This window comes from Amphibalanus amphitrite, unplaced genomic scaffold, assembly GCF_019059575.1.
Source record: "Amphibalanus amphitrite isolate SeventyFive unplaced genomic scaffold, NRLGWU_Aamphi_draft 000237F_arrow, whole genome shotgun sequence".
NCBI lineage: Eukaryota > Metazoa > Arthropoda > Thecostraca > Balanomorpha > Balanidae > Amphibalanus > Amphibalanus amphitrite.
In genome coordinates this window covers 478,340-505,482 of record NW_024881732.1, presented here as the reverse complement: position 1 = coordinate 505,482, position 27,143 = coordinate 478,340, and the positions used below count along the sequence as shown (strand labels likewise).

The following is a 27,143-nucleotide window of genomic DNA, read 5'->3' as shown; positions in this document are numbered from 1 at the left end:
AAAATGAAGTTCTAATTATTCATATGTGCATACATTTTTGATGACTATGAAAGTTTTCCACAAGAGTAGAAAATGTGGGAAAGTCTATCAAATAACATATTCTGAAGGCTCAATGCTGACAGAGTGCTGCCTCAAAGAATAACTGACTTGCTGGGTTACGAATATTTCTTTATTTTAATTTTCAAATGTAATGTAAAATACATTGCAGTGAAATAACAAAATAGTGCTGTAAAATAGTATTGGCGACGATCAAACAACACGTGCGCCATTGATGTCTGCAAAAATTGCTACCAGATTGCTACCAAATCCGTGACGTCACCACGGCGCCTTTATTTCCCTAGTGAACCAACCTGAGTAGTAAAGTAATCTTGCGCCGACCAGCCGGTGTCAATAAGGGCGAGAATTTCACGCCGCGCGCGGGCGGCAGCGCAAATCTCCGTATTGCCGCGGACCGGCGACTGGTAGACTGAGCCGACATGCACCGGCCCGGCCCGGTGTATGCCCTCGGGGCAGGCCACGCTGGAGGGGGACTCGGAGTCGGGCCGAGCGAATGCTGCCAGTCTGTGTCGGACCGGGGCGAGTGAATACAGGCACGAACCGGAGCAGTTGTGTCGGCGGCTGCGACAGAGGATGCAACACATACCATGGGAGTCTATCCGCTTTGTTTCCTGGAATCTCCAACGTCCAACGAACGGCCTTTGTTGACCCAGCGAGTCGTTCGTCGGATGACCGGCTGCCCGACTCCCCCCCCCCGTCCGTCTCTTGTGTCCTGTCACGGGCCGCTCCGCCTCCTGCCCGGCCGTTGTCTGGCTCTCCTGTGCCGCTGCCGACCGGGCCAGCTAACTACCTGGCGCGCCGCCAACCGGTGCGGCCGGTCACCGGCCCGACCGCCGCCGGCGCCCAGGTCACAGGTCACTGCCGGTCACTGCCCGTCACGTGACCCGGGGTCAGCGCGGAGTTGGGGTCGGGCGGTGTCGTGCAGTACCCGCTCGCGTGTCCGTCACCGACCGGCCGGTATCGACTGGGCTCGGCCGAGGGCGGGGAGGGGCGGCCCGCCCGGTCGAAGCGGCAGGTATTTTGGCGGCGGTAGCGGCGACGACGGCGGCGCCGGCTGCGTCGGCAGTGTGTGACAGGCGCGGGCGGCGTGCTGCAGGTCGACTCCGAGCCGATCGTGTCGCTGATCGGACCACCGGGCGCGGCCCGATTAGATCGGCTGCTGAGTGGAGCCAGCCGGTGACGAGCGATGTGATCCAGCTGCCGGTTACTCACCATGGCCAGCAGCTCCAGCCGCGTGCCCTACCGGCGCACCACCTCTTACATGCTCTACGGCAGGAAGGCGTCTTGCAGTGAGTACCCTGACGGAGGCACATGTATGAGGACGGGACGGCGCCGCGGTAACGGGCCCCTACTACCCATATAGGGGATCCGGTTGTGTCATTTGCACGTGGTCTCCGCATTGCCGCATCACGTATATCAACATTCCGATAGTTTATTGGGATCTACGTTACGTAAACTGATGGAGCTCAATGTCCGTCCAGGCCTACACAAACTAAATCCACCATCTGTTTATTGAATGGGGCGTTGAAAACATTTAACGTGCATATTAATGATGTGACATGTGGTGATAGCTAAACGGCGAGGTTAATCCTCCGACCATTTCTTTCATACAAAATCGTTATCCAATGATAAACAATGAACGTTCACTGTGAATTTGTGGAATGTAGACGGACGTATCTCCCATGCGCGTGACAGCTGTAGCTAATTCTGATTATATGCACATTGCACATACCTAATGGCGCTACGAGGGTCGCGAGGTACTCCACATTTGTGTGCACCTTGCGAAGCCATCCACTTCAATTTATGTGGAGCAGGCGTGTTTTATAAAAGTGAAACAATAACATTGCAAGAGAAATAACATCAAAACATTGTAAATCCCTTGAGCATACAAAGACTCATGGCTTCAGCTTCGCTGAGATTGACTCTGGCTTAAAATACCAATATTTGCCTTGGCAGCTATGAGCTTCGTGCAGCTCGTACAGCCTAATCTCAAGTGACATTTTATACGAGGGTCTATGATATGAGCAAAACACTGACACGGGTGGCCAAGCATAAAATATTGCAGAAGGTTCACTTTTTCTAATTTCTTCAACCACGTGTGTCAGATTGAATACCGTACGATTGGTGCGATTAGTACGATTAGTTCGATTGGTGACGGCCAACATGTCACTGAAGCCTTGCTCTGGCGGGCTTCCTAATCCTAACGGCCCCTCGACAGACGACAGCCCCACTGTCATCACGGCCGTCCGTGTGCCGGCTTCTGACCTGACACCCGTACCACAGTTAGCAGCGCTGTGAGGAGCGTTCAGTTTTACCCACTGGGTAAAGCAAAACAACGCACGATCTGCCCTGCGATCTCTCTGATTTATTATCAGGGCAAACAAGCGGCTTCTCCACAACATCCCCAATCCCCCGGGCCGCGCTGCGCGGTCGTCTCCGGGCGAATAGCTCCTCAGGAGCAGGCTCAGCTCACGTGCAATTGGGTGATCGTTAGCGTGGGGGGGGGGGGGGCTGTCAATGTAACTGACTCAGCGACAGCTCCGGCGGAACATCACGGTGGACGCTCACGCCCAGACCAATGTCTGCCCTTAATTCCTCTTATCTTTCTGGCTCTGAAATTGACGACCGAAAGGGTCTTATGGGAGGTATACAAACAAGCAACCGTTGTCTGCCTCCACTCATACCCGTGTCGCGGCCTCGCCCAGAGCAGGAAGTTTTTGCCACGCGTTTGCGTATTATTAATAACATTCATTCTTCATTCCTGTTGACGCCGGCCGATTGCTAATTGCAGGCTTTTGAGCAGGACTGAATGATTGCTTTATAGCTTTCAGCGACTGATGGGTGCATCAATCGTCTTGGATTTTAGATATCTCAGTGACCTAAGGTCATGTCAATAAGGCGACCTCTTCATCTTAGGACATGCCTTAGGAACTGGAACTATAAATCCCTTAGGAAATACTATTTTTAACTATTAACATTGTCAAGACTGGAGACTTCCGGATAGATATCTAATTGAGTACTTGGATGAAATCCAGCTTTTATTTCTTTTTCTTTGGCGAAACCATGGGCACGGCTCTCTTGAACGTTTGTTCTATCTAATGGAGTAAATGACCATTAATCAGGTGTGTGACTGCTGACCTACTCTTGACTCCTGACTCACGGCATTGCTTTGGTCTTTGGTAAGATTGGGCCAAGATCCCATGTTCTGTTCGCCGGCTTGGCGCCGACTATTTGCCACATAAAATTGAAGATTAAGCTGTTTTCTGGTCAGTGGAAATTGTTTCAAATTCAAGATAAAGCCGGTGAGTGAGGCTGCAGTACTTGGCGTTGTGGACCCACAAAATGTTCTGCCGTCAGCGTCAGTGGAATAACCCGCGCACCGACGAGGGGGCGGTTATCCTGAGGGTTTTCGTGAATAGCGCAAAAACCGCGCCTTGTAGCGCCGCGAAATTTGGCATGACTTCTACCCCATTAATTTTACACATGGTGTGCAAGTTTGAACCTCCTACCTTTCAAGGTCAGGTCACCAAATCACTTCGAATGACCCATCCTCAAGTCACTTTTTTGCAACTTTGTCACCGTGTCAGAGCTACAGTTGATGACGGAGGCCTTTGAACATTGCAGGATGTAATGAGGTCATAAGTAGGTACAATTTATGTGTCTCGGTATTTTGATATCAATGACATAAGGTCAGGTAAATTTCGTGACCTCCCCATTAAAAGTCAATGGGGGGGGGGGGGGGGAATCAACTCCCTGTTTTCCACTAAAACGCGTCGTAATGGCCCAACTTGCGTTTATCATTCGTTTACCTATAGGGCAGGTCAATGACCTAAAATTCAAGAAAATCAAGAGTTGCTGGTTCTTGAAGTGGGGCTTTTAGAGATGATGAGAGGTCTGGATTTCGAATTTCGCATACATTTTGTTGAATAAAAATTATGCATTTGTGTACCTATTTGGGCGGGGCGGGCTGGGTTATTAAAACACAACAAACCATTCGGCCCAGAACAGTTGGTCACCAAAATCTTGCCAACCTTGATTGTTTGTAAATATCCTTGTGATCCTTACGGCATGGCATTCCGGTTCATGTGGTATTTCAAGATACAGACTTCAGTTGTGCATACTTACCAGACGTCTCGGGCCCCGGAAAAATAATCGCCGGAAGCGCTAACGATGAACAGCCCAGTGGCGGCGGCGCTGGCTCTCTCACCTGTGCCGTCTGCGGACGAACACAGGCCATGCCCGCTCCCAATGTTTGGCACCAGATAAACCTGCATTCCGGTCGGCCGGCCGCGTGCACGGCGTTCTCGACGTCAGCGCGCCCCGTGCCGCCGCCGTTGGGGCGAGTTTGGCGTGCGCGGCGGCGGCAGCCGCGCAGCGCGGTCCGGTAAACTGACAGGGAGACAGGTAAACAGCGCCCAGTCGTCCCTGCACTCGTCAGTCGGGGCAGGTCGCGCCGCTGCACACTGGTCGGAAACGCTCCAGCGAGAGGCCAGCGGCCTTTCCGCAAAAGTTTTTTGCTTGTTATTCCACAACTAGTGAAGCAAACATCATAAAACTTTGCATACCTTCTCTGTCATATGTAAGCTATCATTTGGATGTCAAGCACTAAATATATGACGTGAATCTGTTAAGTTATGACGTCATAATTGAGTATAATACAGGATCTAGCACCACTTTAAGTCAACAAGGGAAATTGGGAGCTGCTATTCGGGCACCGGGAATGGTTTCATGCACTCCTTGCAAGGTCCAGTGCTTGACTTTAGCATTGTTGACTTTGCGTGACGTCATTTATGACGTCACTAAGGCCATGTAAGTTTTTCGTCAATAACTCCTGATCAGATGGAGCTAGAGAGTCGGGAAAGCCACCATTGGACTCAGGAAGACCTGCCGAATCGAATGATATGCAATATGACCTCCTTCAACCATTTTCGTGACCTGAGGGGCTCCGACCTGACCTTGACCCGAGGTTAACACCTTAACCCTCGCCGGCACAAGGGGGGGGGGGTTGATGCAACCCCCCCTAAGGGTTTTCGCGAATAACTCGCGTAAAAAGCGGCCGATCGCGACGAAACTTTCAGTACCCTTGCATTGATCAATTTTACACCTACCCTGAAAATTTCATGACCCTGACCCTAATGACCTTTGACCTGTGACCTCTTTTCCGTGACCATGTTTGGCCGAAATCGCGATTCGGCGTATGTCGGCTCGCATTAGCCGCGCGTTTGCAAGCTTTTCGTGGTTTCAAACGTTCAAACATGTGATTTGATGTTGCTCCCATACATAAGGATGGGTGTCAAGGTCACCTGAAGGTCAGGTCAGGTCATTGACCTTTGGTGACCTCGGGTGACCTCGGTTCACTTTTTCGAGTTTTACATGTTTCTAGGCTAGTTTTTGGAGCTGAATTCAATTTAGCAACCATTTGAAGTTTTTGAACATTTACGAAGTAGTTTTGGCGCCTTCGTAACATGTTACGAAGCTGTCAGAGGCGGTTGACACGTATTACGAATACCTGTCACAACCCCTACCGGTTGACCTGACCTGACTCGACCTGGTCTAAATGCTTAAAGACATTATCTCTGATCAAAACTAATACGATATTCGTGATCAGCACCCCGGAAAACCACATAGCAGCCACAATTTACGACTTTCTAACAGGTCCCGATTTTCCCGGTTTTCGGGTCATTGACCTGACCTGGAAGGTCACCCGATGACCTAGGACCTTAAAATTGGGTATCATCGGCTTTCTCTCGTGACGTGCAACACGCTCGTTTTTTTCCGCGAAGCTCTAGCTCGATCAGGGGCCAAACGCGAGGGGGGGTCGTACCAACCCCCCCCCCTTGTGCCGTCGAAGGACGCAAAATGGCCTGTGCCGGCGAGGGTTAAGTTGACTTCACCCGAACACCAAGTATAGCATTCAACGCGCCTGAGCTAGACAAACACGATTATGCCAAAATCGCGGCAGTGCGACCATTTTTGACAAAGTAATTAACCTAAAACCGAGCCCGTGCCTTGTGGCACTTACCTGACCTAAGAGGTCACTGGCTGACCTAAGACCTTAAAATCGGGTAGTACCTAATTTTTGCGTCTTATAACGGCACACAAGCTTGTTTTTTTCCGCGAGGCTCTAGCTCAATTAGAGGCGAAACGGCGAGGGAGTTGTACCAACCCTCCCCGGTCAATGTAGAAAACCAATCGGTCCGGCCAGGGTTAAATACCGGAATTGTGATCTAATGTAAAAAGACGGCCCAAGGTAACCCGACGTCAGTGACAGGTGTCCTATATTTGCAGCGTCTTATATTCACGAAGGTTTCAATTTCCACTTTGTTCAGCCGAGTGATGGTTGTCAATTGCAAGGCTCTCTAAATGCAAGCCGTAATCGCCACGCAATATGTGGAAGGCTTTTGATGTCAATACATACATAAATGCATACATAAAACGCGCTTTTCACAAAATTCATAAACTCAAGCGCATCTGTTTTAATGACCAGTCAACTACGCATGGATGCGTGCAGGCCACACAGGTCAGCGTAAGCCGGGCGCGGCGGCCGAGCCGAAACTGGGGCGGGGCGGGCGGTAGTTGGGTAGGAAGAGCGGCTCCTGCAAATTTTGCGCAAATATGCGCAGTTAGCTTTTATGTTGCCCTGGTGTAAATTTAAATCCTACTTCATCTCACAAAAAATCAGAGTGGAACTAGATGGGACTACCTGTTGTTTCCTTACCTAAACTTTGCAGTTATATTCCAGAATCACTGTAGGAGAGCCTTCATAAAAAAGCTATAGTACATCTTAGTTAGGGAAAAAGTATACCAAAAATTTTGCACTGACCAGTCGGCAACTTCATAACGAACATTTTGATGCATAATATGTGGGATTTCAATTTGGTGTCTATCAGCAATAAGACTCTGAATATCCGGCTCAAGAAACCTCTTGCTCCGCGTCAATTTCCGAGTTCTGGGATACCCCATCTTCGGGGGCTGATTACAGCTATTTTTGGTCACCCAGATTAGTTTTTTTGGCCTAAGTATAATAATTTGATCAATTTCAAATCGATCTATATAAAAAATAATCCGAAACTCCGGAATCGCCCGTGGCCTCTCGTGAGGGCGTTTCCGACCAGTGTGCGCAGACTGGCTGCCCTGACTCTGTCAGCGGCGCGCCTAGTATGCGATTCCTCAGGACAGTGACATGCTCCGCTCCTGGATGGATGTGTTTTTAACGGTTTAATCGGAAACTTGTTGTGTCGTAGCTGGTTATCAGTTCTGAGAATTCATCCCGAAATAGGCGACCTCCTTACGAGCAAAAGGCAGTCCCGTGTTGTTGCGCGTCTACTCGAGAACGATTGCGCGTCGTTGCAGCTGGTTCGTGTCATTATTCATTTAAAGTGTTGACGTCCGGACGCGAGGGTATACGGCATGTGTTTTACCTTTCTCCGTAACGCTGCGCACAATTTGGATTTTATTGTAAGCCCATGGTAAATCGAAATCACTTTGCAGAACTTTGACATAAAAATGACTCACAATTAACCTTCGCCCCAGTGGGGGGGGGGGGGCGGGGCATATGTTACCACCCCGGCGCGTTTTTTTTGCGTGTGAATAAAAAACCGCGGCGCGTAGCACCGCGCCGCTTGGGTTACCTTTTGGTACATCAATTGGACAATGTGTGAAATTTTTGACCCCAGGTCATGTCAGGTCAGGCCACTAAGTCAAGTTAACTGACCAAGCCTAAAAAAGTTTGCAATCATGTCCAGCCTGCAGTGTTTGTCAGAAAGGTACTTGGTGGATTGCATGATGTTATGGGCGCCTACAATTTGTATATCTCGGATTTTTTTATAGACGTGACCTTTCAGACTTATAGACGTGTCAGGTCAGTGGCGTGACCTTTCCATTACAAGTCAATGGAGAAAAATGAAAATGCCTCTAGATCCGTGTGTACGCATAGGAACAGTCCAAATATTTCAGAATCACAATGATTTGGACCACCCGTGATGACCAATGTGTCATTTTTGCTGATAGCCTCTAGAAAGGTCATCCGAGGTCATTTGAGGCTACAAACAGATTTTTGCCAATAACTCGCGATTGGAAACAGATAGAACGGTGGGGATGGTCTCATTGTGTTTGTCGTGTTGAGACGCATCGACTGTTATGCAACATGACCTTTTCCGGTCAGGTCATGACCTTGACCTGAGGTCAAATTTTTAAGTTGACCTTTCAAGGTCAAATTTAGCTCATTCGACGCGTCTCGGCGAGAGGAACACGATTCTGGCAATAGAAATGTCGTGTATTTTTGTAGTCGAAAGTTATTGTCGAAAAACACTTCGTGAAAACTACTATTTTTGGAGTTTTTGCCCTCTGGAGGCTAAACCGTTGACCTGAGGTCAATTTTGAAATGACCTTATCAAAAGAAGAGTTCAAAAGCTATCGATTGCTTTCCATGCGTTTTTCTAGCTATAGTTCGTTTTTCTTAAGTTTGCCCCTCACTGTAAACGTCTTTTTGAACACAGCACGAGAATTGCTAGCTGAATTACTGAGAAAACTGGTTGGCGCACATTGTATTGTAGATATGAATAGTATTTTCAAAACAAGCTTTGAACACCGATGATTTAACGTTATGTTAAGCGCCGTGCAATTTATTTATTAGTTCAGACATAATTCCTGAGAAGTTGTCTATCCCTGTGGGGCTGTAGGTATTGGCAAATACGAGCTACGAGTCTGTGAAAAAGTAAATAAATTTGATCAAATTGGTCGTCTGTCAAATCTGGTCAAATCAATGTGCGCCAACCAGTTTTCTAAGTAATTCAGCTAGCAATTCTCGTGCTGTGTTCAAAAAGACGTTTACAGTGAGGGGCAAACTTAAGAAAAACGAACTATACCATAGTTCCTGAGATAATGGCATGTTTTCTGAAAAAAAATATTATGACCATTGGCAAATTTTCACCTTTGATGACCTCTGGTGACCCCAATATTGCTCTAAGATGAAAAATGACTGAATTGCTTTCAAACGTACGCTTTGAGAGCTATCGACTGCTTTTTACCGCGTCTTTCTAGCCCTCTTAGTTTTTGAGTTAGAGGTGGGTGGTAACATATGCCCCCCCCCCCCTAAGGCGATGTTGGCTGAGATCGCCACTGGGGCGCGGGTTAATACCATTCGCAACCTCTTGCAAAGACAGCATATGCTTCTTGAATGTAAGAACAAAACCGGTCCATGTATGTGAGTTCCGACCTTATATGGCAAGTCTTTAGCCATTCCTTAGAATCTTACCTTCTCATATTAGTTACGCCTATCTCACTCAGATGAATATTTACATCGACAATTAACGTGCCATAAACCCGGGGAAGATACCTCCCTAGATATCTTCAATGGTAATGGCGACATCGCAACCAATCTTCCAGGGACCCAGGGGAAAAACATACTGTAAAACACTCCTTTTCCCGCTTTTATCCGGCGCCTCTCCTTTTCTGTCGATATCTCCTAAAGGACTGCAGATTTTGCCTCATGACTTTCAGGGCCCTCCGGGCATCAATTTTACACATAATTTTCGAATATTTTTCCTAAAGACTATGATGGGTGAGCCACAAACTACGTCAGGATGACGTTACAATCTGCCATTTTCGACAAAAAAGGCTTTGTGGGAAGAGCTGTCACGCTTACAGCTTTGAAGATACCGAAAAATAGTCAGGACACAAAATATGTAGAATTAGATTGGCTACAAAACCATTGCCACAGATTTTTTTAATTTTTGGGTGTTGACTCCTAGAATACAAGTATTTTCTTATATAATATCCTCAAGATCCCGAAAATTATCAGAATTTCGAAAACAACCGGATCCCTCCTCGCCCGTATTGGTGTTTTGCGATCCGCGAACTTTTAAGGGGTGGGTCCGTCGGACCCCGTTCGGCCCCTGATCGAGCCAGAGCTTCGCGCTTCGCGGAAAAAAACGCGCGTGTTGCCCGTGACGAGAGGTAGTAGATGATTCCCAATTTTATGGTCCTGGGTCATTGGATGACCTTCCAATTCAGGTCAATGACCCAAAAGTCGAGAAAATCGGGACATGTCAGAACTTCGTAACGTGAGGCTGTCGTGGACCTTTTTTGTGCTGATCACGAGTTTCATGTTGGTTTTTATCACAGATAATGTCTTTACATTTAGCCAACGTCGGGTCAGGTCAGGTCAGGTCATCCAGCAGGCGTCCTGCCGGGTAATTATAGCATGTGTCAATCACTACTGAACATATTACAAATGCAGAGGCACCGAAACTACTGCGCAAATGTTTAAATGGTTGCTAAATTCGAAGTCAGCTGAAAAAAGTAGCCTAGAAATATGTAAAATTAAAAAAGTGAAACGAGGTTATTAAAGGTCAGTGACCTGGCATGACCTATACATGACCTTGACACCCACCATGATGCATGGGACCAACATCTTTTCACGTTTTCGAACGTGTAAAACCACGAAAAGACTGAAAACGTGCGGATAATGTGAGGCGACATGCGCCGAATCGCGATTCCGGCCAAACATGATCTTTAAGAATAGGTTACAGGGCAAAGGTCCTTTAGACCTGGGACCAGGGTCATGAAATTTTCCAGGTAGGTGTGAAATTGATCAACTCGAGGGCACTGAAAGTTTCGTCGTGATCAGCCGCTTTTTGCGTGAGTTTTTCTCGAAAAACCGAGGGGGATCCGTTCGACCCCTCCCGATAAGTGCGATGGTTAACGACCTTGATGTCTTCAATCGAGATCGACATACCAAATTTGAGATTGATGCTTACTTTTTTGCTAAGTTATGGCGAAAAAGCTGCTCAAAATTGATGACGTCAAACTTTCAAAGCCTGTTAAACTCAGTTGACCATAACTGCGCGTCCTTCATACCGCACTTATCATGATTATACATGTATCATATACAATATACACGTACCGTTTGACCAAACAGGCGTAAATGTGTGAATATTCCAATACTTTGCAATAATGGGTGGTCTAATCAAACTCCCCTCCTCAAACCATGTAATGACGTATGCTAATTGCACGCGTCAGAACAGCTATGACACAAACGGCGCGGAGCCGTTGGGCCGACGCGTCCCGAGGCGCGGCCCGTATACCGCGCGGCAGCAACAGTGGTGGGCCCGGTGGCGGTCCGACGGGCCCGGCTGCTCCCCGTGCTGTGCGCAGTATCGACCGGCGGCGGCGTTCGACTTTGATGGGCCGCGCGCGGCGCCCGCGTCCGCCGCTCCAGTTATCATATCGTCCGAGCACGCCGCACACGGCGCCGACGACCGCTGTGCGTCGACACCCGTCGGCATCGACGAGCGCGCTGACCCGGAGCGGCCGGCGGTGCCGAGCCGCAGACACAGGCACATGCTCAGTCTGGCGGGACGCGAGCGGCACGCGCGCCTCAAACTGAAGAAGTATCGTAACACGAGCCTGGCGCGAAACGGCCGGCTGGAACACTTCGGATACTGTTCGTCAAGTGGTGAGTGATGATGTGGGGGTCGTTCTTCACGGGCGGCGAAGGCTGGCTGGAGCTGACAGGAATACATTCATGAAATGGAGTGGCGGTTATAAGGGGGCGTTTATGAAAAAGTGTGGCCAGCAGTGAGGAGATCGTTTGATATTCATGAGTGACTTTTGAGAGGAAGAGTGACGCATGTTCGCCAAAAAATTACTATTTCGTTTATACAATGGAAGTTACTGTTGCAGCGTTTGGACGTTGGTGTCCCAGCATAATTTAAAACAGCATAATGTAAAAAAAAATTGGCACCGCAATGAATTCACGCTTCATGAAATAAAACAAATCACCCAACAATCATACGTTCCTAATTGCAAGCTGCTTTCACCACCTTACTTGAAGACTGAAGTGGATATGTGACGAAATATTTACAGAGCCATCAGTATTGAATTAATTAACCACCCTTGCCTAGCCAGTGTCCACTTTAAGGTTGACTTCACATTATCGACATCCGTCGTCGACCTCGCTTTCCAGAGTTATGAATTTGATGGCAAGAAATGACAGAAATACAACCACAACGAAGTGGCAAGTAGACGTCTCAGCCCTTTAGGGAAGGCCTATCCGGAGTGGATTAGGCTGTTGGGACATGGACCCCAAAGTTCTGCGCTCCAGGGATCAAATAGATCATGTCTGAGAGATATTGTGCCTCAGAACGGCTTACTTTATTTGGCACTGTGAACTTCTGAGTTATGACACCATAGATCAAGACACTCGAACTTTGGGGCATCGGAATGACTCGTGACTTTGAACGTCAACGATCGATTTTCTGTCTTGTCTTGTCCTTGAGGCGATTTGGCTCACATGTACAGTAGGTCTATTAAAAAAGTCCCCAGCACCAGTGGGCGCTGCCTTCGCTGAGCCGAACCCCCGTCTGCCCGTCCCATATCGCGCCGGGCTCAGGTCAGGTAGGGTCAGCGGGACCGCTCGGTCCGGCCCGCGGGCGGTGGACGGGCGGCCGGTAACGCTTTCCGCCAGCCAGCTGTAGAATCCAACAAACGGGACGGCCACCGCTCAGCGCAGCGAAACCGGTGTTAATGAATGGCAGTAGATGTTCATGGCCACAATGATTATGAGATAGTCATTGTTAGCCCGTGCCCCACAGGAATGCCTAGACTCTCAAGCCCTGTTGGAGTGGAAATGGGGATTGAGCATCATTCTTATAACTCAGCTTTGGGCATTTAAGTGGTATTCGAAGTAGCGTCAAAAGTAGCAAAAAGAAGAAAATATACTTCAGCCAATTTTAGATCGGGTCAGAGCAAAAGATCATGTCACCAGAGGTCATCGATGATAAAATTTTGCTTGGACAGGGTGCGTTGCGCGCACCGGTGCATTGGGTTTCCAATTTGAATTTCCATGGATGCATCAACAGACTCGGAAGCTCGTAACGCTAGTGTGGAGCCGAATTCATATCAACCGCCGCAACAATGCATGGCAGCGCAGCGCAGCGTGCTGCAGCGCGGGGCCGTGAAACACCGCCCACGGCTATCCATGTGTCAGGGCAATCCAACCCACTTGATGGGCTCGGCCCCAGCGGAGCATGAGGCCCAGGACTCCCGCCCAGGCCCCCTGTCTCCCCCTAATTCCTGTCATCCTTACCACTCTGAAATTGACCGAAAGAGCCTAACCTAACACAACAAGCAGCTCGTTTACCGCTATGTCTGAATAATATTGTCAGATTTAATTAAGGTCAACGGCTAAGCACGTAAATAACAGCAACTGCCATCATCGGTATTATGAGAAAACCAATTGCTTTTCCACAAACACTAAAAGTTTTAAGCTAAACTTGCATGAAATTAATTTAACCAGCGTCGTGTTCCTCTTATCAAAACGCTTCGAATGAATCAAAAGTTGATCTTTAAAGGCCATTTGAAGAATTTGGCCGACGCGATGTTCAAAGACATGACCTGACCAGAAATGGTCATGATGCATAGCAGGATATTAGATCCGTATCGTGGAACTTTACAAACACTTTAGATGATTTCATAACTTAAGCATGTCTATCAAAAATATTTATTACATGGCTCACGTGTAAGCTGGGTGTGTGATCATGCTTACGAGTATGTTGAACGCAACTGATAATGTTCTGTTGGCCACAATTTCTATATTTAATTTATCCTCCCGGATTTCATATTTTTATTAATGACACCTTGACGATGTCGAGAAAAAAAAAACGCTTAGGAGATTTAACAGCCTGAGATACATTCAGTATAAGAAAGGGTCAAGGGTGCTAGATTCCTTCCGTCCTCGCTATCCTCAGGAAAAACCAATCCGCATCGCCCCTAGTCTTCATGCTTCCCTCTCTGGACTGGAGGTCACCCCACCAGCCAACCTGTAGTTGATGTCGGTTCCATTCCAGGACACATAATCCTCTCCGGGTGACCGTTGGGGAGACGACTGGACCGTCCCGACAGGGCAATCGTCCCACGGGAACAGTCTCGCTTCCGCAGATCACTATCGCTGGATCGCACAACCCAATTACTACACCAGAGCATAGTTATGTCATAGCTCTGCAAGGGCCTTCTCAGACCGAAAAAGATGGCTCCCAACAAAACAAACAATTTTCTCATTCAGTATTGTATCTCATCAGGCACCACATGTTTTCAGACTTCAGAGTGTTTATTATGCGTTCCGTCCAAAAAAAAGCGCAGTTCAACTTTCTCCCATTGACTTTAGCGATCTCAAAATTGACTCGACCTTTCTGTCAGCAATGTCAAACTTGCAAAGTAAACGTTTCAAATACATATCATATGTATTTGAAAAATTGTAATTGAATTGAATGTAATTGAAAAAAAAACAGTAGTACTGTTGCCCATTGAAATCGCTGAAGGTTCTAAAGCGATCGGTTAGTCGATGCATTTAGATATGATGAGCACAGGAACTTTCCTTGAGGTAAGGTCACTTGACATGACCTGGTGTTATGACCTTCAATTGAAAAACTTGGGCGGAAACAAATGGGTCATTTGAAATCTTAAATGTTAAGATTTTAACAATAATTGCGAACACTATCCCGGCCAAATAGTGAGTGAGAAGGGAGCGATTCCCCAACCCCATGTTAAGCTCCTATAATTGAGCTAACTGCTAGAGCCTCGCGGAAAAAACGAGCGTTTGCGTCGCTACGTGACGCAGCGACTGTTACCCCATTTTAAAATATCAGTGACCTCTTAGGGCAGGTCAAGGGCCCCACGGCATGGGATCGGTTTTTGGTGAAAAACTTCGCAAAAAATGGTCGCATTATCGCCATTTTAATACAATCGTGTTTTCTGTTCTCAGACGCGTCGATTTATATGCTTTTTTGCTTAGGTGAAGCAACTTAGGATGTTTAGGTCAATGTCATGTTAGGGCAACACAGGTCACGAAGCTGTTGAAAGGAGGACATGTTGCATAACATTTGATTCGGCAAGTCTTGCAGAGTCCATTGATGGCTGTCCCGACTGGCTAGCTCATTTTGATCGGGAGTTATTGACGAAGCACTCCTATTGACGAGCACTCCTATTGACGAGCACTCCGTCACGCAAGGTGAACAATGCAAAAGTGAAGCAGTAAACGTTGCCAAGAATGTATGAAGTCACGATTTCATGTGCTTGAGGTATAGTTTTAGGTCATTTCCGACGCCAAATAACCAGTTTCCATATTTTCCCATTATGCTTATATGAGACTAAGTGCATTACGGATTTGCATCATTTTATAACCGACAACCGTGCAGTCTGCAGAGGTTTAGTTAACCCTATTAGTGGCAGGGGGGGTTGTTTTTATCCACCCCTCAGGTTTTTCGGGAATATCTCCGAAACCGCTGAAGCTACGATGCTGAAATTTTCTGACTTTTCCTAAAACTAAATTGGGCACATTCCCTGAAAATTTCAAGTTCATAACTTTAACAGGGGCGGCTCCAGAGCACTGGGAATTGGGGGTCCTATTCGTGAAGCGAGTCATTTGGGCGAAGATCACGATGCTGCACCAGTTTTACGAACAGTGAATGAAAGGTATCATGTGATAACATATACAAAGTTATTGTGCATCCTCTTTTGACACGTTTTTGCTATAATAGGCGGATCCAGGCGTCCAAAAAGGGGGGTTATTTTTTACCTCCCAACATAGGTGCCCTGACACCGCCTATGCATGACCAATACAATTTTAGTCGTTCTCTCATAAGAAAATTGTAACATAACAAGACCATTGCCACGCTTTTTAGAAACAGTACCAACAAAAACCTTATTTACTATACTTTTTGTGTACCCCCAATCTCAATGATCTGTATCCGCCTATGATTTTTGAAAATGCATATTTTTAGGATCCATGTGAATTCCTGGTTCATTCTCTATCGATCGGCAAAAGTTGCGTTAAGATTGGTTCATAAACCTGGCCGTGATAAACAGTCTAAAATGTATCTGCAATTTGCCCGTTTTTACCCCCCTCTACCCCCCTATTGACATTTTTTAATTTTATTTTTTTAGAAATGTAGATCTCGTTGAGCCAAATCGAATGCCGTTTGAATTTTGAAAATCGGCCGGTTAGATCTCGAGATATCAAGGGGGGGTCGTAAACAGCCCCCCCCCCTGCCACTAATATGGGGTAGCCAGGAGCCTGCCACTAATAGGGTTAAGACGTCATAGTTAAGTGACCTGACATGAAAACGTGGTTGATTTCAAATGATCCGGCTTAAATCAAATGTAAGGCATATGAAATGTCAGCCTTCTATCATCAGTGTGCTTTGAGCTACCACAAAAAAAAAAAATACAAGGTGGCGGCATCCACCCCTTTTTCTCGGCCGGCGAGGGTTAAACCTCGCTTCGAATTATTGCAGATAATGATGCGACCGAAAACAAAGTATTTATCTGTGTCTAGAACGGCCGCTGACTTGTTGGACAAGATCCCCAATCCTAATTTGCTAGATGGGAATAAAATATTCGGCCCTAACCTCCCCGGTATGCCTTAGTGCAACCGGGATGCAAAATTCTCAAATATTCGGCATATGATACATATATACCCCTCGATTTGCCCTCGCGCTAAGTCAATTCTAATCATCACTGTCGCTTTTTTATCCGAGCTGATGTCGCCGCTCAACGGGTTGTTTTGTTTGCTTGCTTGCGTTGAATGGTCATTACGGATTATTGAAGGATTATGATATACATAATAGGAATGGGGCAAGTGAGGATATGCACTGCAGTGCAGGTGTTTAATTTAGATCACAAAGGCATCATTTCCGGCATCGTGCAGTCACTATCTTCCCCTCCTCTGCACTGCGGCATCGCTGCGCCCCACACACGGCGTCCTCACTCCACGGCCGGCCGCCGCCAACTGACCCACTCGCCGGGCGCCGCGACCTGACCCGTGTCACTGCCGCGGCCTGCGCAATAGAGTCGGGGCTGGAATCCGGGGGTTCGGCCGGCCGGCCGCCTCTGGAGCGGGGGACTTTTTTAGTAGACCTACTGTACAGGTCTCGCGGGTTTTAGCGGTAGGTTTTGCACCTAGAAAATTTAGTGTACTTCAGGCTATATCTTCGTCGTCTTAAAGGGACTATCCCACCATTAACATGGGGTTTGAGTTGAGATAGCCAAGTTTGCGGCGAGGTTCAGAAACCACTATCTATCTAGGTTGCAACTCCCGCGGCCTCTTGGTGTTGAAGAAATTCGTTCTCTTCATTTGAAAATGGGCCTTGTACAAGGCCCTATCTTCAACATGGAGCGACCGTTAGTGTGACGTCACCTCGTTTAGTCATTCTGATTTAAATGGGTTTGTTCGTTGAAAAATCGCTTAAAACTTGGTCTGAACTTTGTTGTGGTGCCTACAGAGTAAAAAGCATCAGCTTTATGACAGTAATTTGCCTGGGGAAGGAGGTAATTTTGGGCTGTGACGTCACATATTTGAAAGTTTGTGTTTGGAATATGGGAAGCCTAAGATGTTTAATGAAAAATAAATGCCAGAACCGTGTTCCTGGTCATCCAACGATAGGCGTTATCACTAGTGTATTCGCGGCCATTGGGGCTACGTTAGAAAAGAGGAAAACAATTGGCCCCAAGAACTTTAAATTATCAGTTAGCATGCATCTTTTCCTTGATATGTAGATAATTTACCATTAATTGTTAGAGAAAATTGCATGTGAAATATTCCATTTATGCTTTTTTCATCGTTTGCATAATATGTTCTTTTACTAAGCTAGAAACACTAATTAGAAATAGTTCCCGCATCTCGTCAAGAGCAATAGGAAAGGCTTGAAGTGAATAGAATAATCTAAATGGTTTTGTAATGTATGTGAAGACACTTCTAAAATTGCCTGTAGAAATATTGAAGGCAAAAGTTCAACTTTTTCACAAGACGGATGTCTATAAACCTATTCAACGTGTGACAACTCAGCCGGTATTTCGTCGCCTACAGCCAAGCTTTCCCTAGTGACCGATAGAGGCGCTGCTATCGATGTCCGCCCGTGCCGCCTAACGATCTATAAAGTCGGGCACAATTTAACTGGTTTTAACAACATTTTAGAAGGTGGGATAGTCCCTTTAAGCTTTTAAATGTTGAAGATGCGATCGACTTGTTGGGTAACAAGCCGGCCATGATCGTGTAAAATGGCTTCATCGTAGATCGATTAGTTTCTGAGATATAACCGGAAATGTAAAAGTGCAAAACCTACCGCTTAATCTCGCGAGACCTGTACATGGGTATTTATAGGAAGGTTCTTATGTATGTACGTACATCCTTTGAAATGTCTTACCTTATCTTCCTGTATTTCGAACTCTATCCAACTCTCGCCTCCCGTCTCTCGTCTCTTGTCTCTCTCTCCCTCCCTTCTTCCCTCCCCCATCTCTCTCTCTCTCTCTCTCTCTCTCTCTCTCTCTCTCTCTCTCTCTCTCTCTCTCTCTCTCTCTCTCTCTCTCTCTCTCTCTCTCTCTCTCTCTCTCTCTCTCTCTGTCTCTCTCTCTCTCTCTCTCTCTCTCTCTCTCTCTCTCCCATCTCTCTCTCTCTCTCTCTCTCTCTCTCTCTCTCTCTCTCTCTCTCTCTCTCTCTCTCTCTCTCTCTCTCTCTCTCTCTCTCTCTCTCTCTCTCTCTCTCTCCGTTTACTCGCAGCAGACGGCCCCGTGCCCTCTCCCCCTTAGCAGGCTGTCGGCCACACCAATCGATCTCCACTACCCTCGCTCCTCCCGCAACGGTGCATTAGTAACCCGCCGCCAGCTCCGTCCCTCTCCCTCCTCGCCCCACCGCTCTTTCTTTCCTTTCATGTTCGCCCTCTGTCGCGTCGTCCCCGCTTTCCTGTCTGCCTGTTGTTTGGTCGGTGTCATTTGCGGTCTGCGTAACTGCGCCATTGTGCATAACGTTGAATGATGAGAAGGAAGAACGACATTCACTCATAGGTGGTCGTGACACAAGACGTCGGGGCACCCATATTACTGCAACTGCTGCTAACCTTTCTAAGCTGGTATAGCCACGAGCCGTCATCTGAAGGGACCGAAATGCGATTTTACCAGCATTGTCATTCTTCGTTTTGGTTATTTAGAGACATATTTGTGTTATGAGGTTATCGGTGGAGCCAACAAATAAAAGTATGTGCATTTAGTTATTTGTTGGCTCCACCGATAACCTCATTACACATTCTTCGCTTTATTAGCTAATAAGGTATGTTAACCCGCGCCCTGCTGGGGGTCCTGGATTTCCACGCCCTGCTGGGGGGGGGGGGGGTGTTTGAACACCCCCCCTTGTAACTCGGCTCCTGGGCCACGTAGCGATACGCGGAAGGCGGCGTTCGAAAGAGCGTCAAAAATAATGACGAAATCACTTCGGTCAATTTTTTGGTCAGGTCAAAGGTCAGGTCACCAGAGATCATTGAAGGCAAAATTTCGCCGATTTCCAGGTCGAATGTCGAAAATTTCCAAGAAGCCAACGCATAACTCGGGAACCAATAGAGCTACAGCGCCGCGGAAAAGCGCATTCGATAGCCCTATTAACGCCCTTTCTGAGTAATTCTCTCAGATTTGACCTAACGTCAACGGTTTTGCCTGCAGGGGGCAAAAACTGCAAAAATAGCCGATTTTTTCGAAAACAGTTTTTCTGCAATAACTTTTAACCCAAGCCTTGTAAGAGCTTACTTTTACCGGCATCGTGTTCCTCTCGTCAAGACGCATCGAATGAACTATGACATGACCTTGAAAGGTCAACTTGAAAATTTGACCTCAGGTCAAGGTCATGACCTGACCGGAAAGGGTCATGTTGCATATCAGTCGATCCGTATCGTCGAGCTGAACACATCTAAGGCGTTTTCATCGCTCTAGCATGCCTCTATCAAAAGTTATTTGCGAAAAACTGTTAGATACCATTCGTGACCTAAGATGACCTCAGGGCATAAACAAGGGTCACGGACACCATTTTCAAGTTCAGTGTGTCTAAACCACTTGTAATTCGGTGTTTGGGAGTGTTTATAATGTCTTTCATCCAAAAGAGGCGCATTTCAATTTTCTCCCATTGACTTATAATGGGGAGGTCGCAAAATTGACCTGACCTTAGGTCATCGATATCAAAATTCTGAGATATACATTTTGTACATGCTATTGCTCTTAGCAATCTCTGAAAGTTTCAAAGCGATCGGTCACTCGGTGTAGCTATGACAGACATTGAAAGTTTTTATGAGGTGAGGTCACTTCAAGTGACCTGGTGACCTGACCTTGAATGACCTTGGTCTGAAATTTTCACAACATGTGTAGAATTGATGTATGATAAGGTGTACCAAAAACGGCGGCGCTCCGCGCCGCCGTTTTTGAGATATTAGCGAAAAACCACAAGGGGGGGTGTTCAAACACCCCCCCAGCAGGGCGCGGGTTAAAAACAATCACATTTTCCGAAAAAATATTTACCTTAATTATCAGAAGAGCGACCTGGAACTCAGGCCATTTGCACGTCTCTCTAAAAGATGCGCCCGCGTCCTCCATTGACCCGCTAGCCACCACGGGCCGCTCCCTCGCCGGGCTCGTTCCGCTCACGTTTCGTGTTCGCCGCTATCGCCGGACGTGTCTCGTATCCGGGCCGGCCGGTCCGCCGCACGCGCATCCTAGCCGTGCCCTCCGGTTCGCCTCACGCGCATCCTAGCCGTGCCGGCCGGGATGCACGGCCACCGATAGCTGACGGCCCTCCGAGGACACGGTATCTGTCCGTCACGCGCTGAAGGAGCCTCTACACTCACAAGTAAAGGGAATTGGGCCCATCTGAAGGTTTTCGATAACGATGGCCTCACCCGGGAGCATAATGAAGCTCTTATAAATCATGAAAATCAGTATAATTGTTATAGTATAATGATAAGTGTAGTGGTTATAGGTTATAGAAGTCATAAAATTAATGGGATAGGATAATCCATAAGAATGAAAGATAAAAACACCACCTCCACCTAACGGGCACTACACATCCTTGAGAAATAATACGAAACATGGGGTGATAATGGTGTTTTGATCTTACTTCTTACAGAGGTCAGACCCATTTTCAGTTTTTGATACCTTTGTAAAAAAAATGTGTTTCAAAAATGTGTTCGTAAATGTGTTTGTTTTTCTTCCAGTCGATAAAGGTCTCCTAGATTGTGTGGGACCTATTTTTTCTGCGCTTTTCCTGCCTTTTATTACTCACATGTTTACCCATTGTCAAGTAAAAACCCCTACTACCTATGCCTTAATTCAGCCTGAAATGTTCCTGATACTGTTTCAGCTTATTGCAAAAGGGACGCAAAGAGGCACACCTGGAAGTACCGCAATACCATCTGGGAGAATAAAGCCGACGGTCCTCTCTGTATGGATTCAACATGTTCCACCTGCACGAAATTCGCACTGATTTTCGTCAGCACCTTCACACACACCCATTGCTATGTTCAGAAGATTAAGTGATGCACCTCAATTTCACTTCATTCTAATCTGTGCAGTGACTGTGAGCTGTTTGTATCACTGGCCCTGAGGTGTGGATGCAATGCGTCTGCAATCTCATGCTAACGGCCGCAGGAGCAGAAGGGTTGCCGGCCTGCAGGGTTTGAAAATTGAAAATTGAACTCTTTCCAGCCGCCGCGCCTACCGCGATATTGAGATTCCTCTGCCCGATTCGAATCACCTGGCTCGAATGCTACGTGCAACTTCGGCAACGGTATCTGTAAATTGTCAGCGCATTGTGCATTGGGCACCACCCTCGAAATTCCACCAGTGACTGAAACTGACAAGTTTGTTTTCTGTTTGAAACATTCACGGCAGTAACTGACTCGCAATTTCCTAATTAGCGAAGGAAATGTATCCCATCTCCGTATTCCTCAGCAGTTTCGCCGGCACACATGTATTGTTCTGCTCCTGACCAGGGCCAATGTTCGGAACACGCATTCTGGGTAAACACCACGGCTCAATTAACTAATGTATTAATCTATGTACATCGGCTCATTACACGCTAATACACTGACTGCCCATCAGGCCGGACCAACTGTCCGCCAGCTCATCCCTGAGCTCCCCTTGGCGAGCCAACCGCTCAGCCCCGAGCCCCTCTCGCCGAGCAACCCGCTCAGCGCCTGCCGCCGCCGGCGATGCGCCGCATTATATAGGGGGGCTGGGCGCCCGCCGACCAATCAGCGGCCGCCACGTCACCTACGTCACTGGCCGGCCGAGACTGCAGGCTGCAGCGCCGGCGCACGCTGCCGGCGGCCGATACGAACGGCCGCCGCTCCCCAACACACACCCCCCCTACACAAGAGAGGTGTACGGCAACTCACATTTTACAAGTATGTACAACATTTAACAAAAACATATACTACAATCACTACAACGACATGACCCGCGTACACACACACACAAAGGAAACTTTAAACACGTTCTCGAGCGCACAATGATCGGGTCCACCGAACGCTTCGGTGTCTACAATCTCCGCAGCTCACGAGCCTCCCGCCTGGTACCGTGCAAGACGACGGTTGAGCCACCCGTGCCGCATTCGGTACGGCGCCGGTGGTCTGAGGGCGGCTGGAGGCGGTTCGAGTCCCGCGCCGCGATCCGGGTGGTGCCGTGCGCACCATACGGCGGTCACCTCCCGCGGCAAACTGCACGTTCGTCCACCATACGTCTTCAGGCATTCGTGTTGCCACATCTTGGCTTTACCGGCGCTGTTCCGCACTCGGTAGGTGGCCCCTCTTTGTTCTTTTCTTCCGTGGCCCCACGGGCCCTTGTGCCGCAGGCCGAACTCTGGCTGCCCTCCAGTTGCTGCTCGGCAGTCGCGCTCGTCACCAGCTTCGCGTTCGAAGGGGCGTGTGGCCGGCTTCTTCTGCATCGGGGCCCCTGGAGGTGGGGTGGGCCTTTCTTCTTGCGCCTTCTGCTTGCCGCTCCACTCCACCGGACTGGCGTCGCCTGCGTCGCCGTCGACTCCTGGACGGCTGCTGGCCTGTGCGTGTCTGCCCGCCACCAGAAGTGCTTCGCTGGCCAAGCTGACCTCACTGCTGGCCAGGACGGTCTGCCGGTCAGTTTGGCCTGCGCTGCCAATGCTGGGCGACCCGCCCGCGAGTTACCTAAGTGTGGAACTACCCAGCGCCGAGCCGGCTGGATGACGTCACACCACGGCCAGTGCCGGCGCGGCGGCAGACTGGCCGAGATTGGCATGGTCTTAACTTGGCGAAGAGGCATCGGACGCCAAACTTCTGCTGCAGCTATTAATCACATTTCATGCGTTTCTTCCATGTGTATGAGCTATCAAGTCCTTCGAATACCTAATGTGTAGGTGAGCGTACCTGCATTTAGCAGTGTGTGCTATGCTATGTGGATGGGCACATCCGACAGTCGACACACTGCGCAATGGATTCCGATATTGCTTGGCTGATTCTGGCTTTGTGTCTTCGAACGAACCATTGAAAGGGAGGACGTCATTTTTAAAGGTTGTTAGGTGCACTCAAACGTTTTAAGATAAGCTGATTGAATTTCTGGCGAGGGTTGGTGGAACGCTCTGTTTACAAATGAGTATCTACCTACCTAGTACCTACCTGCAGTGGCAAATAACTGGGTCGCGGTCAGTTAGGCATGATTCACGAAGTCCCTTATCTTTTATTAGACTTATTAAGCCCAATGTGCAACATTTGCGTCTTTTCGCGTTGTATCGGGTAGCAAATGAGAAAATCTGCTTCTTCTCCACAGCCCTCAATTCAAGAAACCGTCCTTTTCCTTATCGCATCATTCCAGAACATAATTTTCAAACATGGGTATCTTCCCCACAAAAAAAAAAAAACTGAAGAAGCAGTTTCCTTCGGCTCCAATGCGCCGCTCGCCCAGGGAGACGGAAGTGTTATATTCTCGGCGGTCCAGTCTGCATTCTGCAGCACACTCAAACTTGGCGGACCCCCAGCACACGACTGAACGATTCGTATTGTTGTGAGTGACTGTGACAATTCACTGGTGGTTTCGGAATAATCAACAGGCGGCGCAGCCCAGTGCCTCTTACAATGAATTACAGTGGCGAATGCACTATTGCAGAGAAGAAATGGATTGAGCAGATGCCCAACCTCGCTGTATTATCAACTAAACATTAGGTACGCTTTACATTTTAATCAGGCAATCATGTAAACAAACGACTTGCGAGTTGCGACCCTTCCGCCTTACATAACTCGGCAGAATGCCCCTGAGTCGGCTAAACTACACTGCATCTCTTCAAACCTAAGTATTTTACAATTTGCCACTCAGCTATGCAACAGGCTTATAATTCACTGCTCAAGTCTCAACCCCTTTTTCCCTATCATCTTTTTGGCACCGTCAATCGCCATCTGCGCTGCCCACTATCCAGCAAATAATCCGGCCGTCTCCAGTTCTGTGGCAGGGGCTTCCAAACTCAAGCGAACTCGCCGAAGTTTCGCCATTCAATGCGCGGGATCTGTACAATTGAGTTTGAGAGCCTCTGGGTTGGCTCGGCGCGCCTGCGCCGCGCCGTTGGTCCGGCCAAGTACGCGAGTGACGTCATGCTATAAGCGTCATCCCCCGACCAAAGTCACCAATCAGAGCCCTAGAATCGACTTGTAGTTCCACACTTAGGGAACTCGCGACCCGCCCTCGCAGTGGCTCGCGTTCTCCGCCTCCGACCCATTCGAGGTCACTGTGACCTCGACGCAGCTGCTGCTGGGCTTCCCGCCCCCGCAACGGCTCGTCCTGGACGGCTCGACCGGGTCCCCGCATGGGGTCACTGAGGTTGGCCTGTGTCGCCATCGGTCCAGTCCTGCTGACTTGAAGACGGCCCGAGCGGTGCAAGTCACCAGGGCCACTGCCCGCGCGCAAACCTGTGCGCACTGCCTTGCCACGCCAGTGTTCAAGGCCCCCGATCGCTCGCGATGCCCGAGCTTGCCGAGCTGAGGTCGGGATGCGGGCGGAGCCTCGCTGCCCGCCGGCTCTGACCGTATCGTGCACACGAACGACGGTGTAGGAGGGCACCCTTGCCCCTGTCCTGTCGCGCTACAATCCCTCGATTGTGTGGGCTGCCCTGCCGTAGGGGTACCGTTGAGAGCAGGTGGGTCAGCCACCCTCCGCTGCCACTCACGGCCGCACTCCGCTGCCGGTGTGTCCCCCCGCTGCCAGGGGCCTGCGTGCGCAGTGGGGCCCCCCATTGTCGGGCTGGCAGGCATGCCCACGGCCGTAGTCGCCGGGGCAGGCGGGCGTCCCGCCCATCGCTGACCCCCACGGCTGCACCCGGGACAGAAAGGCGTCCATCCGCCGGCCTCCTCAGACGGACCACGGGGGCGCTCCGCCCACTCCAGGCCCGCCTGCTGATGAGCGCGTGGGAAGGACCGCCCCGCCTGCTCGTTTGCCTGTGCGCGCCGCGCCGGACAGTCACGGATCAAGTGGTCAGGGCTGTTACAACGGAAACAGCGGCGCCCGTTACCCCGCCTGTTCGCCTTCCGTGGCCCTCGCCGGGGGTTCCTGGCTCCCGTCCCGTGTCCCGTGCGGTACGCGTCCCGCCTTTCCATCGTCTCAATGCGATGAAGGGTGCGCTGCAACTCTCCAATCACCCTCTCCAGAGCGTCAAGCCGAGCGGTGTCGGGCGCGTCCCGGTCCCGGACCGCCAATACCTCGCCCCCGATGGGCCGACGCATGACCCGGAGTGCGTCCTGCTGCTGCTGGAATTTATCCGCGATCCTCATGGCTTCGGTGAGGCTGGACGGGTCTTTTCTAAGCACCCGCGTCTGCAGCTCTTCCTCATGGAGGCCGCACACGAAGCGGCTGACGACGGTCGCTTCCACGGCCGGGTCGCCGGCTTCCGCTCCTGGGTACGCCTCCTGGCCTACCTGACGCACCCTGTCGGCGAAGTCGCGCGTTGCTTCACCGGGCTGCTGCCGGATACTCGCCAGCTCGGCGTGCGCCTGTATCGCCTTCTTCGCTGTGCCGAAACGGGCTTCCAATGCGGCCACAGTTTGCTGGAGGTTGCCTTGAATATCCTCCGACAGCGAGGCGAAGTAGTCCAGGGCGCCATCTTGAAGCAGGCTGACCAGGCCCCGCTGCCGACTCTCCTCCGAGAACGTGACCGTCTTCGCCCGGAACCGCCGGTACCACTGACCCCATGATTGATTATTTACCCCCGTGAAATTTTCAAAGTTAGCTAAAAATAAAAGTTCTTTCTCCATGTTGCGTTACTCTACTGAGCCGATTCAAAATAAAATAAAAGTAAAAATTTACTTTAAATGGTGCAACCCAACGAATGCGTGCCCGCTAGTGTCCGAACCGTCCTACCGACCGCGCCAGTTGTTCGGAACACGCATTCTGGGTAAACACCACGGCTCAGTTAACTAATGTATTAATCTATGTACATCGGCTCATTACACGCTAATACACTGACTGCCCATCAGGCCGGACCAACTCTCCGCCAGCTCATCCCTGAGCTCCCCTTGGCGAGCCAACCGCTCAGCCCCGAGCCCCTCTCGCCGAGCAACCCGCTCAGCGCCTGCCGCCGCCGGCGATGCGCCGCATTATATAGGGGGGCTGGGCGCCCGCCGACCAATCAGCGGCCGCCACGTCACCTACGTCACTGGCCGGCCGAGACTGCAGGCTGCAGCGCCGGCGCACGCTGCCGGCGGCCGATACGAACGGCCGCCGCTCCCCAACACCAATTGCGTCCTCCATGATTCACTCACACTCTTAAGCTCAGGCTACACTATCAGCGTTTTTTCGGTTTCTGCGTGATTTCGGTTTCCGCGTTTTTACGGTTTCTGCGTTTTTTCGTTCCGGACGGCCGCCGCGTGGATGGTGTTGTTTATAGCATAGTGATGGATAAGTGATCAAATTAATCAATTATTCATGTTAAATATTATCGTGTTTTAACAAAATTATAATTAAGTAATTGTTTTAAAGATTTTATAACTAACAAGAATATATTATTGATCATAATCATTTGTCAGATTAATTACAATTATCTTATTTGAAGTAGAATGATGAGTTTTGAAACACATCTTGTCTCCTTTAATCATGAATTACACCATTTTCATTATTTACATTTGAAACTGTTCCATCGTCACAATATTATTAGCAACAATCACTTCTAATCATTCATCACTAAAACGAAATCCCGCAGAAACCGAAGAAAAGTTCACAGCTCTGAACTTTTTTTCGGTTCCGACTCGTCGGTTTTTGCGGGT

At 49.0% G+C, this 27,143-nt stretch overlaps 1 protein-coding gene across 1 annotated transcript in view; it reads left to right on the top strand.

Annotated features, from left to right (window-relative positions):
* Positions 1–1,270: 1,270 nt before the first annotated feature.
* Positions 1,271–27,143, top strand: part of LOC122386000 (protein SSUH2 homolog) — a 47,995-nt gene continuing 22,122 nt past the window's right edge. Inside the window, exons 1-2 of the mRNA XM_043374764.1 lie at positions 1,271–1,346; positions 11,279–11,515. Coding sequence (XP_043230699.1) covers positions 1,271–1,346; positions 11,279–11,515 — 313 coding nt within the window. The remainder of the gene's footprint in view (positions 1,347–11,278; positions 11,516–27,143) is intronic.